At 34.9% G+C, this 16,966-nt stretch overlaps 1 protein-coding gene across 1 annotated transcript; it reads right to left on the bottom strand.

The window, feature by feature from the left end:
• Window positions 1–13,289: 13,289 nt before the first annotated feature.
• On the bottom strand, window positions 13,290–15,668 carry LOC145119323 (vacuolar-processing enzyme-like). Its single transcript, XM_079054962.1, has 9 exons — window positions 15,486–15,668; window positions 15,231–15,395; window positions 14,973–15,129; window positions 14,810–14,895; window positions 14,528–14,727; window positions 14,362–14,410; window positions 14,066–14,266; window positions 13,777–13,968; window positions 13,290–13,688 (listed from the first exon to the last, which is right to left on the bottom strand). The coding sequence occupies exons 1-9, from the start codon at window positions 15,642–15,644 to the stop codon at window positions 13,506–13,508; spliced, it is 1,392 nt and encodes a 463-aa protein (XP_078911088.1). The 5' UTR covers window positions 15,645–15,668; the 3' UTR covers window positions 13,290–13,505.
• Window positions 15,669–16,966: the final 1,298 nt, after the last annotated feature.

Below are 16,966 nucleotides of genomic sequence, written 5' to 3'. Positions count from 1 at the left end.
GGCCCCAACTCGTCGTGTATAAACCAAGAAGGGTTGCGTATTCCGAAGAACCTACTCGACGAGTTGGAGGACCCAAATCGACGAGTTGGAGCTGATTATGAAAACCCTAACTTTTAGGATTTGCACCCTATTTAAAGGACCTTAAGTCCTCCCTCCAGCCTCCTTTACCACCTTCACGTCCAAAAACAAACCCTAATCGAGCCAACCTCCTACTTTGAGTGTGTGTGAGAGGCTAAATAGTGTGTGTTTGGTGCATTTCTTGAAGAGACTTGAAGATTGAAAAGCTTGGAACGAGAAGGAGCTTGTAGATCCAGCATCTACTTCGTTTTGGCACTCATTTGAAGGTAAAAAGTCATTACCTTCATCATTTTCTTGTTAGATCTCTCCATTCAAGAGTTTAGGGTCATTTCTAGCTTATTCTTAAGGCATTTATGGTATTGAGCATGTTTTGAAGTGAGGAGTTCAGATCTGGACTCCTTTAGGCCCTCATGAACATAAAGTTCTCGACTTTATCAAGCTTTTCCCCTTCTCCATGCCCTAAACCTCTTCCTAAGACTAGTTTTGGGTGTTTTAGCCTCTTGAAGCCTTGCATGCACGTAAAGTTGGCTAATTTACGTAGTAACTACACCCTAGGAAGCTAGATCTACAGTTTGGAGCCTTGGTTTCGCTTAAAAGCGTCTGAATGAAAAAAGAGCTGAAGGAACTCGACGAGTTGGTTAGGGTTTTCCCGAATCTTCTAGAAACTGCATGGACTCGACGAGTTGTTTGGTAACTCGGTGCGTTGACTCAGGTTTTCATGATTTTATGAGTTCTAAAGGAACTCGATGAGTCTATAAGCTGTACTCGATGAGTAGGGTCAATATGGACTGTTGACCTTGACCGTTGACTTTGACTTTGACCAAGGATTGACCAAGTTTGACATCTGAGGGTATCTTGGTAATTTGGGAATTTATGGAATGAGAACAATGGTGGTTGTAGGTGTTTGTGCTCAGGGCCGGTCCATACGGTGGGCAACCCGGGAGACCGCCCAGGGCCCACGACTCTAGGGGGTCCAAAATTTATGGGTTATGTAGTTTATATATATATATATATATATATATATATATATATATTAAAAAATTATTACCTAAATGATTTTTAGGGCCTATAGTTGGTTGAAACTCAATTTAACTCAAAATATTAACAATTTAGTTTGCTTTTTATTTCTAATTGAAAACGTCTATATTGAAGAGTAATGATATTTTTTTGAATCATTATTATATTTGTATTCGAGGGGCCATTTTTTTCTTTTCACCCCGGGCCCCATATATGTTTGGACCGGCCCTGTTTGTGCTTGGAGCCGTGTTTCGGGAGTTTAATCTTTTCAGTTTAGTTCGACATTGTGAGGTGAGTTCTTCTCACTATATCAACGGGGTCGAAGGCACCAATGTCGGCCCTTCTTTTGGGATTGTTATCCTGGTTATCGCATGATGATATGCTTAGTGACCTGTTAGGTCGGTATCCTGGTAGATAGGATGATGTTATCTTTAGTGACCTGTTAGGTCGGTATCTTGGTATGTAGGATGATGCAATGATTAGTGATCTGTTAGATCGGATTGAATGTTTATACATGCTAGCAATTGTTATCTATGTGTTGATTGTATGCTTGGGGGTGGGTTGAGGCGGACCTGCTTTGTGCTATAGGCCAACATACCCAGGGCGGACCGGATAGACTGCAGACCCAATGGGGCATACCAGTCAGGCCGAAGGCCCGGAGAACGGTCCAGACAAGTTGAAGGGCCGGTAGGGCGGACCAGACATGCTGAAGGTTCTGAGAGTGGGCCAGACAGACCGAAGGCCCAGTGAGGGCGGTCCAGTCATGTTGTAGACTCTATATGCATGTTGTTTTGTTATGATATGGTTATGGTTTGTATGGAGTTGGTATTTTGGGTGAATCTCACTAAGCTTTGGGCTTATAGTTTTGGATTTTGTTTCAGGTAATTCGGATGATCGCGGGAAGGTGAAGGCTTGATCTTGCACCTCCTCGCAATTTACAATTCTGATTTCTGGGATACTCTAATATGAAACTATTTTGAAAACATTTTGTAATAAATAATGGGTTTTGGATGCTTGAAAAAGTTTTAGATTTTAACGAATTTTATGGATGTTACAAAAATCACCAAGCTTCCATTAAGAACATAGAGACTCAACTTGGGCAACTAACAACAATTGTTAATGAGAGGTTACCACCTAGAAATCAAGACCAAAAATTACAACCTCATGTAACGGCAATCTACATTGAAGAATAGGTTCATTATGAGCCATTTATGACCCATGAAATAGCTATCATGCAGCTCGAGTCATATTTGGTAGAAGAGAAGCCCAGAGCCAAAAGATCAAAAAATGAATCGTATTCTGATGATTCACCACGTCGTGGTGCTTCTACCACGTCATGGTCTCGAGAGGAAAAAAATGTTTCAACTCTTCATTCGTATCAACCTCCTTTTCCATTCCCATCTCAAGCCATTAAGCATTCTCTGGAGCCTAAACAAAAGAATTTCATGGAACAAGTGCTCTCACTCTCGATAAACACCCCATTCCTCAAATCCACGGCTAAACTTCCAAAGTTTGAATAAGATGTTATGGCTAATAGGAAGGATTGGAAAAGGCATCAACCATAGTGCTAAATGAGTTATGTTCAGCTGCAGTCATCAATGGATTACCAATCAAGATGGGAGATTCAGGCCAATTAACTCTACCTCGTGAATTTGGCAACACCACTTCTATAAATGCTTTAGCCTATTCGGGGGAAAGCATTAACCTTGTGTCATATTTTTTTTATAAGAAGATCGGAATACGAAAGCTCTAAGACACGAGAATGACAATTCGGATGATGAATCACTCGATCACATACCCACGAGGAATCATTAAAGACTTGTTAGTGAAGATGGGAAAGTTTTTTTTCCATTGACTTTGTGATTCTCGGCATGAAGGAAGCTAAAGAGCTTCCCGTAATTTTGGGAAGACCATTCTTGAGTACCGCAAGAACTCTAGTTGACATCCATGACTCAAAACTCACACTTCGTGTAGAAGATGAAACAATTACTTTCGATATGAGTCCAAAAATGAGTCATCAAAAACCAAAAGCAGAGGTGTCAAAGATGGATGAAATGGAAGAAGACCTTAGTGAGCTAGAGGAAATTGCGAAGATGATGGAAGAAGAGTTGAAGGTTTGGGAGAATCCCCATGGTGACAGAGTCAACAGTTCTAAACCAAGAGCCTCGATTCCTATGACATTTGAGGAGATCGCCTTTACAACACCCAAGGTTCAACAAGAAGAAGTACTTGATGAAATAGAAGATGATATGTATGAAGAAGTTGAGATAACTGATGAAGATATGGGTGGGAAATTAGAGGAGCCCAAAATGATCAAGATAGAGTTAGACAAGGAAGGTCCTAAAGAAGATGACAAGAAGTATGCAAAGGCAAAAAAGAAAGGTAAAGGGGTAAAATGCAAGCATGAGGAAAGTGCCAATAAAAAGAAGAAGGAGAATTCGATTAAGGCATACATAAAAAGGGTTCAAGCAAATAAGCGCAAGTGAAAGGAGCAAAAGGAGAAAAGGGAGATCCCACTACCAACCGCCACAACATAGAATGGGAAGGAGTCTGGCTCATGACTCCTCAAAAAGAAGCGCTTTTCGGGAGGCAACCCATAATTTTAAGAGTTTGCATTTCCTTTTCCTTTTAATTTCTTTTTATTTTTTGTTTTTAGTTTTTAGTGTTTATTTTTAGTTTAACCACATGATCATTTGTTTCTCTAATCTTCTGATTTTGTGATGTTAATAGAAAAATACATGAAGCAGTAAATGAGCGTAATGGATTAAGAAGTCGTGCATTGTGAATAAGTGTGGGGTTTCCAACATGAAGAAGAGAAGAATTTTGAAGAATTTTACAGAAAGAAAGATCGAGAATGTTTGTAAACATTACGAAGAGTCGATGCATTACTTTGGATCTTATAAAGTGCTCTGAGAAGACACCACAGCATGGCCATCATCACCACGTCGTGGCAATTGATTTTATCGCGACTGCATCCGACCAGACACCACGACGTGGCGTCAATAGACCACGTTGTGACAATTTTAAAATTTACGATCATTACGACCTCAAGCTCTACACTAAGTCATGGCGTTGCTATACCATGTTGTGGCCAAGGTTAAGAACGCTTTTTTTGAAGATGGTTCTTCGGTTTATTTCGATCCGGCACATTTGCATTCACAAGCGAAGAGGCCAGAAGTATTGTTTCTGGTAATTGTATGAGAAGTCCAAGCTATACCGCACAAGTTTAGAATTCGATCTCGCCACTACTACCCAATGGGAGTCTGTTCCAATTCTTCCTATTTTAATTATATATTCTTTAATTGTTTAAGTATGAAATGGGGACATTTCATCATTTTAGTGTGGGGTAGGGAGTTGAATATATGAATGCAAGCTTATTGATTAAAATTTTGAAAAATGACTAGCATTTTTAAAAAATTATTAGAAAGATTTGAAATAAAATTCTAAAATTAAATCTAGTTAAAAAAATTGTTATGTTGAGATATCGGTTGCTACTGTTGTGTGGGACGATCCGATGCGAGTTTCAATGTTTAGTTGAGCCAGTATATGTTATAGTGTATTTGTATCTTCCCTATCCTATTGAAATCATGGAACAAAAACATGACCTTGCTTAGTTTGAGTGAAAAAAAAAAGTGAGAAAAGAAAAAAATAGAAAAAGTATTTAAAAAATAGTTGCAAAAGTTTGGGGGAAACAATAGTCTACAAAAGGTATGAAGATCAAGAAATATCATGAAGAAAAGCTCCAAATTATCGAAGACTTAAGAATAAGGCAATTTGCCAAGTTAGTATTTATTGTATTTTATTTTCTAGGTTATTTTCCATATGTATGGTTGGGGATTTAACCAAAACTTACCTTGAGGTTAAGAAAGATTTATGAGGATATATTTGGAGGGATGCATAAAATGAGTGTTGTTAATAAGTGGGGAAGTGTTTATGAAGATTATGAGTATTTAGGTTTGGGGAAGTTCTTAGAAAAATATATACACAAATACATGCATTGCGGTCTTTGAGTAATGGAGAGGCTCGAAATGGATTGTCGTGTGCGATGTTGGTAGCTAAAGTTTTGATATGATAATAATAAAACCAGTTTTGCTTGAGGGCAAGCAAAAGCCAAATGTGGGGTATTTTGATATGTGTATATTTAACTATGTATTCAATGAATATTTCTAATATTTTTAGCTTCAATTATGTTTATTTTGGGACAAAAGATGCTTATTATGTTTAAAATATTTTTTGTAGCAGCAAAGACTTGCTCGGAATGAAAAGGGAGAAAACGAGGAGTTGGAAGCATGAAATGGGAGCTAAAACAAAAGAAGAAGAAAAGAAGACTGAAGACCATGTCGTGGCGATCTCCAACACGATGTGGTGATAAAAATATTCGCGACCAATTAAATGACTTGGAGGATACGGGATTTACTCGAGGACCACGTCATTGTGGCGATCAACCACGACGTGGTGATCAGATTTTGGAAAATATAAAATCCCGAACATTAGGTCAAATTTAGGTGGATGCAATCGGTTTTCTGAGGAGAATAACGACCAAAAACCCTTAGAAACCCAGAAGAAGATCGAAAATTTAGTGGAGCTCAAAGATTGAAGAAGATTTAGAAGAATTCCACATTGATCTAGTTGGTTTGCTAATTATTACTTATGTCTAGCTTATTTTACATGGATATTATGTGTTTTTTCTGCTACAATGAGAGGCTAAATACCTTTTACTTATGTTTGGTGAAGATGAACTAGATCAATATGTGTTGATTTTGATATTTGGATGATTATATTTGATTTTACTTGTGTTTGACGATTTTAAACCCTAGCATGTTTAATTCTATTTTATATTGCTTATAAATCAGATTTTGTGTGTTAATTGATCATATTAATTGCATGAATTTGTCTTCTAATTGTTTATTATCATTAAATAATTAGATTTAGGATTAATCACATCTTAGATTAAGTAATTAAAGCTAGTAACTTTAATTGTGTTAGAGAGCATAACTAGTCTTAATTTGTGCTTGGTTTCTTAACTTGATCATAGGAAAGTAACTACTACCATTCATAGTCCAATTTGTGCTTATTATCGATTTGGTTTTTAACTTGTGCATGATGATTGCTTGGTAATTCATAAAATGGTAGGCCTAGATATTTGATCATAATAGCTAGAAAATTGGTAATCAATATATTTCATCCACTAGAAATCAACCATACAAGAAGGTGCAATCGGATCTAAGTAGAAGTATTCTTTTAATTCTTGAAGTTAACTTGTTTTCTTTGCTTGTTTTATTGTTAGTTGATATTAAGTTCTTCTGATCGACACCCGACTTACCTGAGTTATAATATAATCTGAGTAGGTGCACTGCCTATAAGTGCATAGTTAGCAAATTAAGTTAGGTGATAAATTTAAAATGAGTAGGTACTATTGTGCACATCAGGCTCCGTACTGCTCGGCAGCCAACTTGGCTCTGAAATCCCGAAAGCGCTCCTCCATCAACTCAATGATACCCTCATTAATCGTCCCGAACATCACCGGGGTCGCATCAAGGATGCCTCTCATAATATCAAACGCAATGAAATCGTGTAGTCCTTCGTCAATTGGTTCGTTGCCAATGCCCAAACTAGGCCCAGATCTTAAACCTCCTGCTCCACCGTCTGTCATCACCATGCTAAAACACAATACATAAACAATCAGAACAAGCACGAATAGGTTCACACTCCCGAAGTTTCTCGAAATTATCAAGGTCTTCCTTGTCTCAGGTATAGATCATGTGCTTTCAGTATTACATGCCCAGTACTATCTTCCACACCTATCTATACCTTCCTTAAGGATTGTCTCAAATCCTCCAAGTCACTTCCCTACTATCAATTACTTCACTCGCACTATAGAGCGCCCTACGCGCATACATTTCCTACTCTTTCTTAGGATTACTTTTTCCACCACCCTCTGCCATCAGCTACAGAAGAGACTCCCTCCAATACCTTCTAACTGCCTCACAAATACAATTACATGCTACCGGCACCAGATAATTTTTTACTGCTAGATCCCACCCTACAACGGTAGGACTCAAATAAGAGATGTGCAATAGGGTTGAACCTAACCTTCGAAAATTATCTAATCCCTACAACATGTAATTTAATGTATTCGCTCAATAATTAACTGGCACTAGTGGAGTCCCTAGAAGCACAAAGCAAGCAGCATTCGAGCATTGACTTCTAAACCAGTACACTGCCTAATCGGGCCACTCTTTCCAATCATCTGAAATCTATACTAGCATACAATTCTAAAGGCTCATACATCCGGCATACAAAGGTGTCTCTCCTAGCATCCTATCATGTGATTTTGAGCAGGTCATTTGTCCTAATCTAGCATGCTATACACATATACATATACTAAACAAAAAACATGTATGAGTATTTTGGGAAAAAATTACTTGAGATCGAATGATTGCACGCATCACACCCCCTTTTATTTATAAAAATCTATTTAGAAAATTTATTTTCTTTTGAAAATATTACCAATTCTTAAATTTGAGTTCAGACACACCCGAGAGTGTGCCTGAATCCCTCAAACCAAGGTTCTGATACCAACTTGTAACATCCCAAAAATACTATGTAAAGGTTTTATTTTCACAACTATCAAAAACATCATGCATTCATTCCAAAATCCATCAAGATGTGATAATGTATAAAATAGTCATCATAATACAAATCATAGCATAAAATACGGAATACTGGTGTATGCAGTGTGATCATGTTGGGCCCTTCCCTTTCGAACCAGAAGTACCTGAAACCATAAACACAAAACTGTAAGTACAAAGCTTAGTGAGTTTCCCCAAAATACCTCATACATAACAGCCAGAAACTAAATTGGGTCTATTTCAACCCCCCCCCCCCTTTGAGTCCATTTTACCTCCTTCGGTATCATTCAACCGGTGTTGGGTCTATTTCACCCCCAGAGTCTATTTCAACTCCTTCGGTATCTTTGAATCGGTATTGGGTCTATTTCACCCCATGAGTGTATTTCAACTCCTTCAGTATCTTTCAACCGGTATTGGGTCTATTTCACCCCCTACAACTAAGCATATATAAACATCAGCAAGAGTCATAAAGACAACAAGTGTATACAGGAATATTAGCAAGTGTCACAAACATAACTATCATCCTACAAACATAATCCAGTGGGTTGGCATTGGTGCCTTTGACCCACGAGTACAGTGAAGAGACTCACCTCTCAGTCGATACTCAGTTGTAACCACTCTCACTGTCGAAATATAGGTGCTACACCCCACCTAGACAATAATACAAGGCACACCCTCAATCCACTATCCAAAAACTAAGAATTGGCCAAAAGTCGACTCAGGTCAAAAATCAACGGTCAAATATAAAGTCAACGACATCAGCACTCCTCCACGTCGTGGCCTTTCTTGGCCCTGTCGTGGGCACAAAATGACAAGACAGTCGACTGGCCTCTGGTCTCCACGTCGTGGCGACCTAGTACCATGTCGTAGGGACCATCCTAAATGGCTTATTTGAGTTAAGTTGGTCTTAGCTCATTATCAAGGGCTCAAAAGCCCAGATCTACTCATTTCCAACATCTTGATGGATAAAGTTTCCAACTTTATCCATTAAGATAATATCTCAAAACCTAGGTTCTAGAGACCATTTAAGATGTACAACCTATCCATTAAGTCCTTAATCACATGAGATGCAAGTCTAAACTTTCCAGAAGCTTTTAAGGGTCCTATAGATCTCTAAAAATGTAAAGTTTGTTGACATGAATGCCTCATGCATGTCCTTACTCAAATTTATGTCAAAAGAGTATAAAGGGGCCCAAAATCTCATGCAAGATTTGCAAAGCACAACAAATTCTCAAATCTATGAGATATAAGGTCCTTGGGACCCCTAAGATTCATAAAGTTGCAAACTTTATCTCTTTTCTCCACTCAAAATCCATTGAAAGAGTTTATTAAGCAAAATCACTCTATATCTATAAGGAAAAAGTTAAAATACTAGATCAAGATCCATACAAATGGTCCAACAAGATGCCTTCGGAGGTTGGGGAGTTTTGCTTGATGGTCTCTTGCACAAAATCTTCCTCTACTTCCTTCAAAAATCCCCAAAAGCTAGCAAATGAGCTCCAAAAGTTTCAAAGAAGATAAGGGTTAGGGTTTCTGAGGGTTTGAGAGTGATGGAGGTTAAGGATGAATAAACCCTAGCCTCCTCGTTCCTTTAAATAGGGCGCAAAGCTCGGAAATTAGGGTTTAAATAAAAATAGTTGTCACGTCGTGGAACATATGGCCATGTCGTGGCGGGTCCTTTTAAATCCTCGATCATTGAAAACATCGTCCTGTCGTGGTGAGGTCTCACAACACCGTGGCCACCCAGAATGAAGACTTACAATATGATGGTTTAGTGCATACTTGAAATGGGTGTCACACCAAACCCTAGTTTGTGGTCCTTGAGACTTATTTAATGCCTCTAACTTCTAAGGTTTCATCATTTGGCAGCCCCTATTCTTTAGAAAATCATAGCCTCTATCCTCTATTCATGAAGCTTTTTCTGCCTTGAGAGAAAAGTTTGAAAAAGACGAAGATGATGATGAAGATGATGAAGAAGGTGTATTTTGTGTAAGGAAGCAATATCCAGTGAAGTTCCAACCTTCTTGTCACTTTTTATGCTTTGTAAGTAATAATGCTTCTTCCGTTTTGTATATCATTCATGGATCTAGTATGTAGAAGTGTTTTGGGGCATTTTGGTCAAGTTTGGTCCCTTTTGCTTAGATTTTGGAAAACTATAGACTTTTGAGTTGTTGAATGGTCGTTTCTAGACTTGATGGGATGAAATGAGAGTAAGCTTGAAATCTCTTAGAACCATGCCATTTTTAGGCTCACTTTAGATCTAGGGTTTGTGTTAATGACTTGTAGATAAGTTGGAAACTCAATGCATTAAGATCCTTAGTATATGGTTTTTCGAAAGTTTGAGCCCTTTTCTTTAAGGATTAAGCACTTATCAAAAGAGATGAAGTTAGCAATGCTACATTGTGCATGTAGCTACCCTACACATTATCATGACTATTTTGTCTTTCAGTGGACACGGTGCATCTTGTGAAGTTCATGGCGCGGCTGGCCATTGACTATTGACTGTTGACATTTTTACCAGTTTGACTTTTGGTTAAACATTGATATATCTGATTATTAGATTGAGGTTTGGCCTCTGTTTGGTATTAGGTGGTTCATGCTAGCCATTTTGTTGTGTAGACTGATGTGGAGTTGTGATTTCTTGATTCAAGTGATATTTCCCACTATATCTTAGAGGTGATAGTATTATTTTAGTATAAATGTATGCTTGGAGTAGTATAGTCTTTTTTATGTTGATTGATAGTCGTATGATATGTTCTTATGACTGGTACGCAATGATGGTTGATCGGAGAAAGGTTGTGAGTCTACAAGCGATCACTGATCGGCAAAAGGTTGTGAGTCTATAGGTGATGACAGACTGACGATAGACTGTAAGTCTATAAGTGATGACGGATCGGTGATAGACTGTGAGTCTAGCATATCGATGAAAGGTCGTGAGTCATCAGGTGGTATGTGTTGTATGTGTTGCATTGTATGTGTAATGAAATGTATGGTATACTAGAAAACTCATTAAGTTTTGTGCTTACATTTCAAAATTAAATATTTTATGATTTTTCCACCGACAGAGAGTTAATGTACAGGCATCAGGATTTATATGTTTTGGATTTCCGCAAACTTTGATTTATGTTTTTGACTTGAGAGTTGGTGTTTGAAACAATTTGATACGTATGATCTTTTTATGAATATTGTTTTGAGTTGTTTACTAATATTTTAAAAAGAAATAATCAGTGGTGTTAAAATTGCAATACAAAGACTAAAAGTGTTAAAAGGACAACCACGAGGACCAAAATTTTAACTTACTCTTGAGTTTATAAATAGTTCACTCCAAATATATCGTTTACTATTCATAAAGTTAGGATTAAATATCAATTATAAATGTATATATCACTTCTTATCCATTTCATTCAAATAATGAAATGTTGCGATATTAGTATATATGTTATTAAATGAGATAACATTTACTATATAATTACACTTAATTAATTAATTAATTGTAAATATAAATTAGTTAAATTGCTTAACAATAATTTATGAAAAATGAGTATAGAAAGGGATGTAATTTAAATTATATTTCAAAAAATAAAATTATATATTTCTTTTTAAATTGATTATTGTATCTTTTAATTCGATTATTTCAAAAAATAAAATTATATATTTTACTTTTTAAATTGATTATTGTATGTTTTAATACGATTAGAAACCGTTTGAAATTTAAAAAATAAAAAATAAAAATAAAAAAAGTTTGATTACTATTCATACATTCTTTTACAATATAGTATAATAAATTTGCATATTGAAAATTTTTTAAGAATACATTCATTCTTTTGGATAATTGTGTTGATTATTATATGTGTATTCTTTAAAATATGATATTTTACAATATATTGGAAATTTTTTAAGAATACTTTCATTGTTTTCGTTTATTGTCACTTCTATTTTGAAATTAACTATCTTCCAAAAATATCTTAGTTTCTTCGTATTGTCAACCCAGTCGTGTACACAACTACTCCTCGAGACTCTTGGATATTTAAATGAAGTTCTAAGTAGAATATATATATATATATATATATATATATATATATATATATATATATATATATATATATATCCTCTCTAATAAATGAAGGTTTTTTTTGTCACATGTCATCTTCTCCTTCATTTTGACACTTGTCATTTTGTGAGAGTTTTAGAATTTTTATTTTCCACTTGTCATTTTTTAGGGATTTCCATTTTCTTAAAATAAAATTTCATAAAATTGCAATGGGTTTTATAAGGAAATAAAATCATCCTATTGATCTTCTCTAATAAATGAATGTTTTTTTTGCCACATGTCATATTTTCCTTCATTTTGGCACTTGTCATTTTGTGAGAGTTTTAGAATTTTTATTTTCCACTTGTCATTTTTTAGGGATTTCCATTTTCTTAAAATAAAATTTCATAAAATTGCAATGGGTTTTATAAGGAAATAAAATCATCATATTGATTTGATAATAAATTCTCATAAATCCTCCAAATGATTTAATTTCTTTTGCAAATGTTCCAAAAGATTACATTCTGTTATGTAAATTATTACTTTATAAAATATTTCATGTTTATATATTGATATTAAAGTTTTATTTTTAATAAACACGTGTAATACACGGGTCTCACACCTAGTATATATATATACTAGGTGTGAGACCCATGTATTACATGGGTTTAATTAAAATATATATATATATATATATATATATATATATATATATATATATATATGAAATTTTAACAATTTGAAAATGTTTGAATTTATAAGAAAAATTAGAAAAGTTTTGAATTATTAAAATTAATGAGGCTTTAATGTATTGAATATATTACATATATAAACCCTTTCTAATAAATACCTTACATATATATTACCTTACAAATTTAATGTGGAATTTTAATTTAATAAAATGAAAAATACAATAAAATGACAAGTGGAAAATAGAAAATTCAAAAATTCTAGAAAATGTCATGTGTCCAAATGAAGGAGAAGAGGACATGTGGCAAAAGTTCTTTATTTATTAGGGAGGATATATATATATATATATATATATATATATATATATATATATATATATATATATATATATATATATTCCATTCGGTTCTTAAAAAACCTATAATTTTTCACTTATAATCTCTATTATGTGCTTCAATATAGATTGAGCTCCAACCTCTCATATTCAATTTAATGCTATTAACCTCTTATTTAATCCCCATTTTGGATGCCCTTGAAACAAAGTTACTCTTTTTTTTGTTTATATTGGTAAACCATTGATATGTATATATAGTTTTTTAAATTATTCAGTTAATAAATTTTTAAACCAAGGGAGTACTGAGAATTTGTTTAGAACGGTATTTTAATGATGGCAGTGTTCGTGACTATTGATATGCATATATAGTTTTTAAAATTATTCGGTTAATAAATTTTTAAACCAAGGGAGTACTGAGAATTTGTTTAAAACAGTATTTTAAAGATGGCTGTGTTCGTGACTATTTTTCATTTGGCAGTAATATAATCGAAAAGTTATATAAGAGATTTATACTTTTGTAACACAGTATCTCAGTCGCTAAGTCATAATTCTTGTAGTGCCCATTTTGATCCCAACACATAAAATTCACTATTTCTAGCATTTGCTTTTCCAAGGTACAATCAAAACATCTAAGGTAGATGGGACATGAATGACCACCCCATGTGATATGTTATCATATTGCTTGTTGTCGACATTATTCTATATTCCATTCCTCCATTATCGATTAGGCACTGTAACCAACAGTCGCAGGATTCCATTGCCCCATGTTAAACGAACTACATGTTGCTTTTGAAGCTTCATCCATGGCTTCCTTCGTAACACCATTGTTACACATGTTGGCAAATGTTCTTGAATGTTTCAAGCCATATTGTGTCAACGATCCGCAGTGTGTCTCGAATGTTCGAATCTGAATCAATCAAATTTTTCTAAAAGTTAACAACCAACGAAAAACAATTAGCAAAATGAATGCGAAAAATATCAAGTTTCTTTGTCACCATCGATTTAAGACACTCCCAATCGTCCACAAGGACAGATCCTGCAGGTCTGACTGATCCGTGGTCTTGGTCACCTAACTTGCCTTTGATCGTTTCGACACTACTGTCCAAATGCGCCCTATGCGTTGTTATTTCTTTGATGTTCTTGAGTAGTTCAATCTTCTCTTGTGGTTCTCCTGTCGATTTCTCATACTGTAGAATACGATATTATATATATGTCAATTTGTTAATAGAAAATGCATAAGTTCAAGTGTCGATCGTGTGTTTTTCTTTAATTAAGTGTACATACCGTTTGCCACATTGAATAAAGATCTGCAGCTCTTTGGTCGACAACACCCATGGAGCCTAGAGATATGATTGAATTCGCAGTGGTGTTCCACGTGCTAGAACCTTGATAAGCAGAAACAGTCTCTTTGCTTATGTGTTGTGTACCATATTGCATCACATGCGATCCCTCTTCCGTGTTGTTATTTAAAGTCCTTATCTTTACCTACAAACATTTAATTTATGCAATTTTGCATCCCAAAAATATATCATGAATACTTGTATCTTAACTAAATGAAGGGAACCCCATATATCAATTACCTTCGAATATTGTTGTTCCAAGGTTTCAATCGTCAAGTCTTCTAAGTCGCTAAAAGAACACAGTCGCAAGAATTGTTAATGACCATATCCAACGACATAATATCAAATCCTTGTGACATGCATGCTAAAGTATTACTAAGTAAAGCTACACCGAATGAAAATGTACCTGTCTTCCATCCATGAGATGCTGTATAAGTCACCTAAACATGTTTGGAACTCTGGAGGTGGGGGAGGTGTCATGCTAGGGCAATATGTACCCCAACTACTTTCGTTTGCATTCGATGCAGTTGTCACATAAATATTCATATCTTCAGGCAACAAACCTTCAAAAATACTTCCACTTTCACATGATTCGATATATATCACCTATTTTCAACGCTCAAACGATTAGTTGATCAACATTCAAATGTAAATCAAGAAGAAAATCAAAATGCATCTTATTATATACCATTTTATCGTAGGTACCACTCGCGTTCTTCATTTTCAAAACTTCAATGAAATCATTCGCATATAGGTGAGGCACAGTCGGCATACCTATATATGTTGATTAATTAACCCGGGAATTATGTTGGTAGTTCAAGAACAAAAGCAAAGTGTGATCAAACGCATACCGAGAATTCCAGGGGCGCCATGATCAGAGTAGAAAACAAAGATCTTATCTCCAGGTTTACTCGCTAAAACTTTCCCGCTTCCACCTGTCAATCCCGAAGCATTGCCCAGAAGCACAGCATAAAAATTGGCCACTGTCACGTGTCCTCCAGTGTAATCCTACAAAAGTGTATCAAATTTAGCAACAGAATTATTAAATATTGTCGTTATAACAGTTTGCGACACTTTGCAACGTTATAGTGAGCTAGTTATAAGGGTACCTTTGGGACACCAGCATAAACATCTGAGCCGTTCGGACTGTTAATAATGACACCGGGTCTTGGGTTCATTATGTTACTCGCAATGTCATCGTACATGAACACAATTATATTTTCATCTTTCAATCCACCCTTTTTCAGTATTTGATATGCATGACAAACATCCGCCTGAAATCAATTGCTATTTTCATTACATGTCTCGCTTTTTACAAGTAAAGGTAACTAGTAAATGAAAACTTAAGGAAATTAAACACAAACCTGATGACGATAGTTGTAGTACCCACTTGAACCAGCTACAAGAACAGCCCATTTTGTGCTATTGACATCGTTAGTGGAAGCGAACAGACTACGGGTAGCTTCTGAGAGTTGCACTGTGAGTAGAGTTAGTAGTAACAAGGCAAAATGGAAGGCAGACATGTTGACAGAATGGATTGGATTCGTTCGAATGGTTCATGTATATATACTAGAAATGCTAATGGAATCTCTGTGTATAGATTGGTTACTGGAGCAAGAAATTTCACTTGTCGCTAACTTGTTTGGCATTTCTCATAGACCACGCATTACGTGACAAGAATGCAATAAGAAACATTATATGAAAGAGCGTATGATTTATAATTTATTGACGTTCATTTGTTGCGATGCTAATGATTTATAATTTATTGAAGTCCACATGTTTGATCCGAGAGATAGTACAATTGTAATGGGGTCGTTTTGAACCCAAACACTGTGTCTTATTCATTCGGTGAATGCGAAGAATTTTGTGAGTTTATGTTGTCCTCCATAAGACGGCCATTTTGTATAGTGTACACTGTACAAAAGCAAAAATGGGATAAATAAATGGTTAGTCATGAAAGCAATATGGTTGAAATAGAAAATAGGTGTTGAGAGAAACTTGTCCCCCTATATACTAGAAAGAGAAAAGAAATTGATTTTATATAGTTTTCCTAGTAATTCAAGTCATTCTTATTTATAGAAGGCTCTCCATCTTCAGATATAGAGTGTTAACAAAGTATTTTCTTATGAATCCTCCAATATTGCATTCCACCAAATATCTTTCCTAATAAATAAAGATCTTATTGACACATGTCATCTTCTCCTTTAATTTGCCACATGTAATTTTCTCATAATTTTTGATTTATTTGTTTTCCACATGTAATTTATTTATTGGTTCCATTTTATTTTTAGTGAAAATCATTGACTTAATTAATTCAATTCATTCTTAAAATAAATTATAATAAATTTCATCAAAGTTACGTCTCAACATATTTGTTTTCCTTTTTTATTTTCATTATTTACATAAAAGTAACTTTTTTCAATTTAAACTTATTTTTACATAAATTTGTATTACTTTGTATTCATTTATATACTTATTCATCAAAGCTTTTTATACATAAAAAATTATTACTTTTTAAATTACCTAAGGTTTACAAGTTAATATTTTTTTTAATAAACTCGTGTAATACACGGGTCTCACACCTAGTAAGTATAATACAATACGTACTAAAACGCTAAATACAAAACGGGTACTATACATTGGGCCACACTTATACAAAAATACAAGATCGCACAAATATGAATCCTCCAATATTGCATTCCATCAAATTTAAGTACAGTACAAGACTAATGGGCTAAATACAAAGTGGGCTCACCATACATTGGAGTTTGGACCACATTTAATATAAAAAATACAAGTGCAAAAATATTATACAATTCATACAATATGTCTAACATATAGTTTT

The sequence above is a fragment of the Lactuca virosa genome, chromosome 6 (assembly GCF_052849685.1).
Source record: "Lactuca virosa cultivar CGN04683 chromosome 6, Lactuca_virosa_CGN04683_v6, whole genome shotgun sequence".
Lineage (NCBI taxonomy): Eukaryota > Viridiplantae > Streptophyta > Magnoliopsida > Asterales > Asteraceae > Lactuca > Lactuca virosa.
Note: the sequence above shows the minus strand (reverse complement) of the source record. Positions and strands in the feature narration are given on the sequence as shown.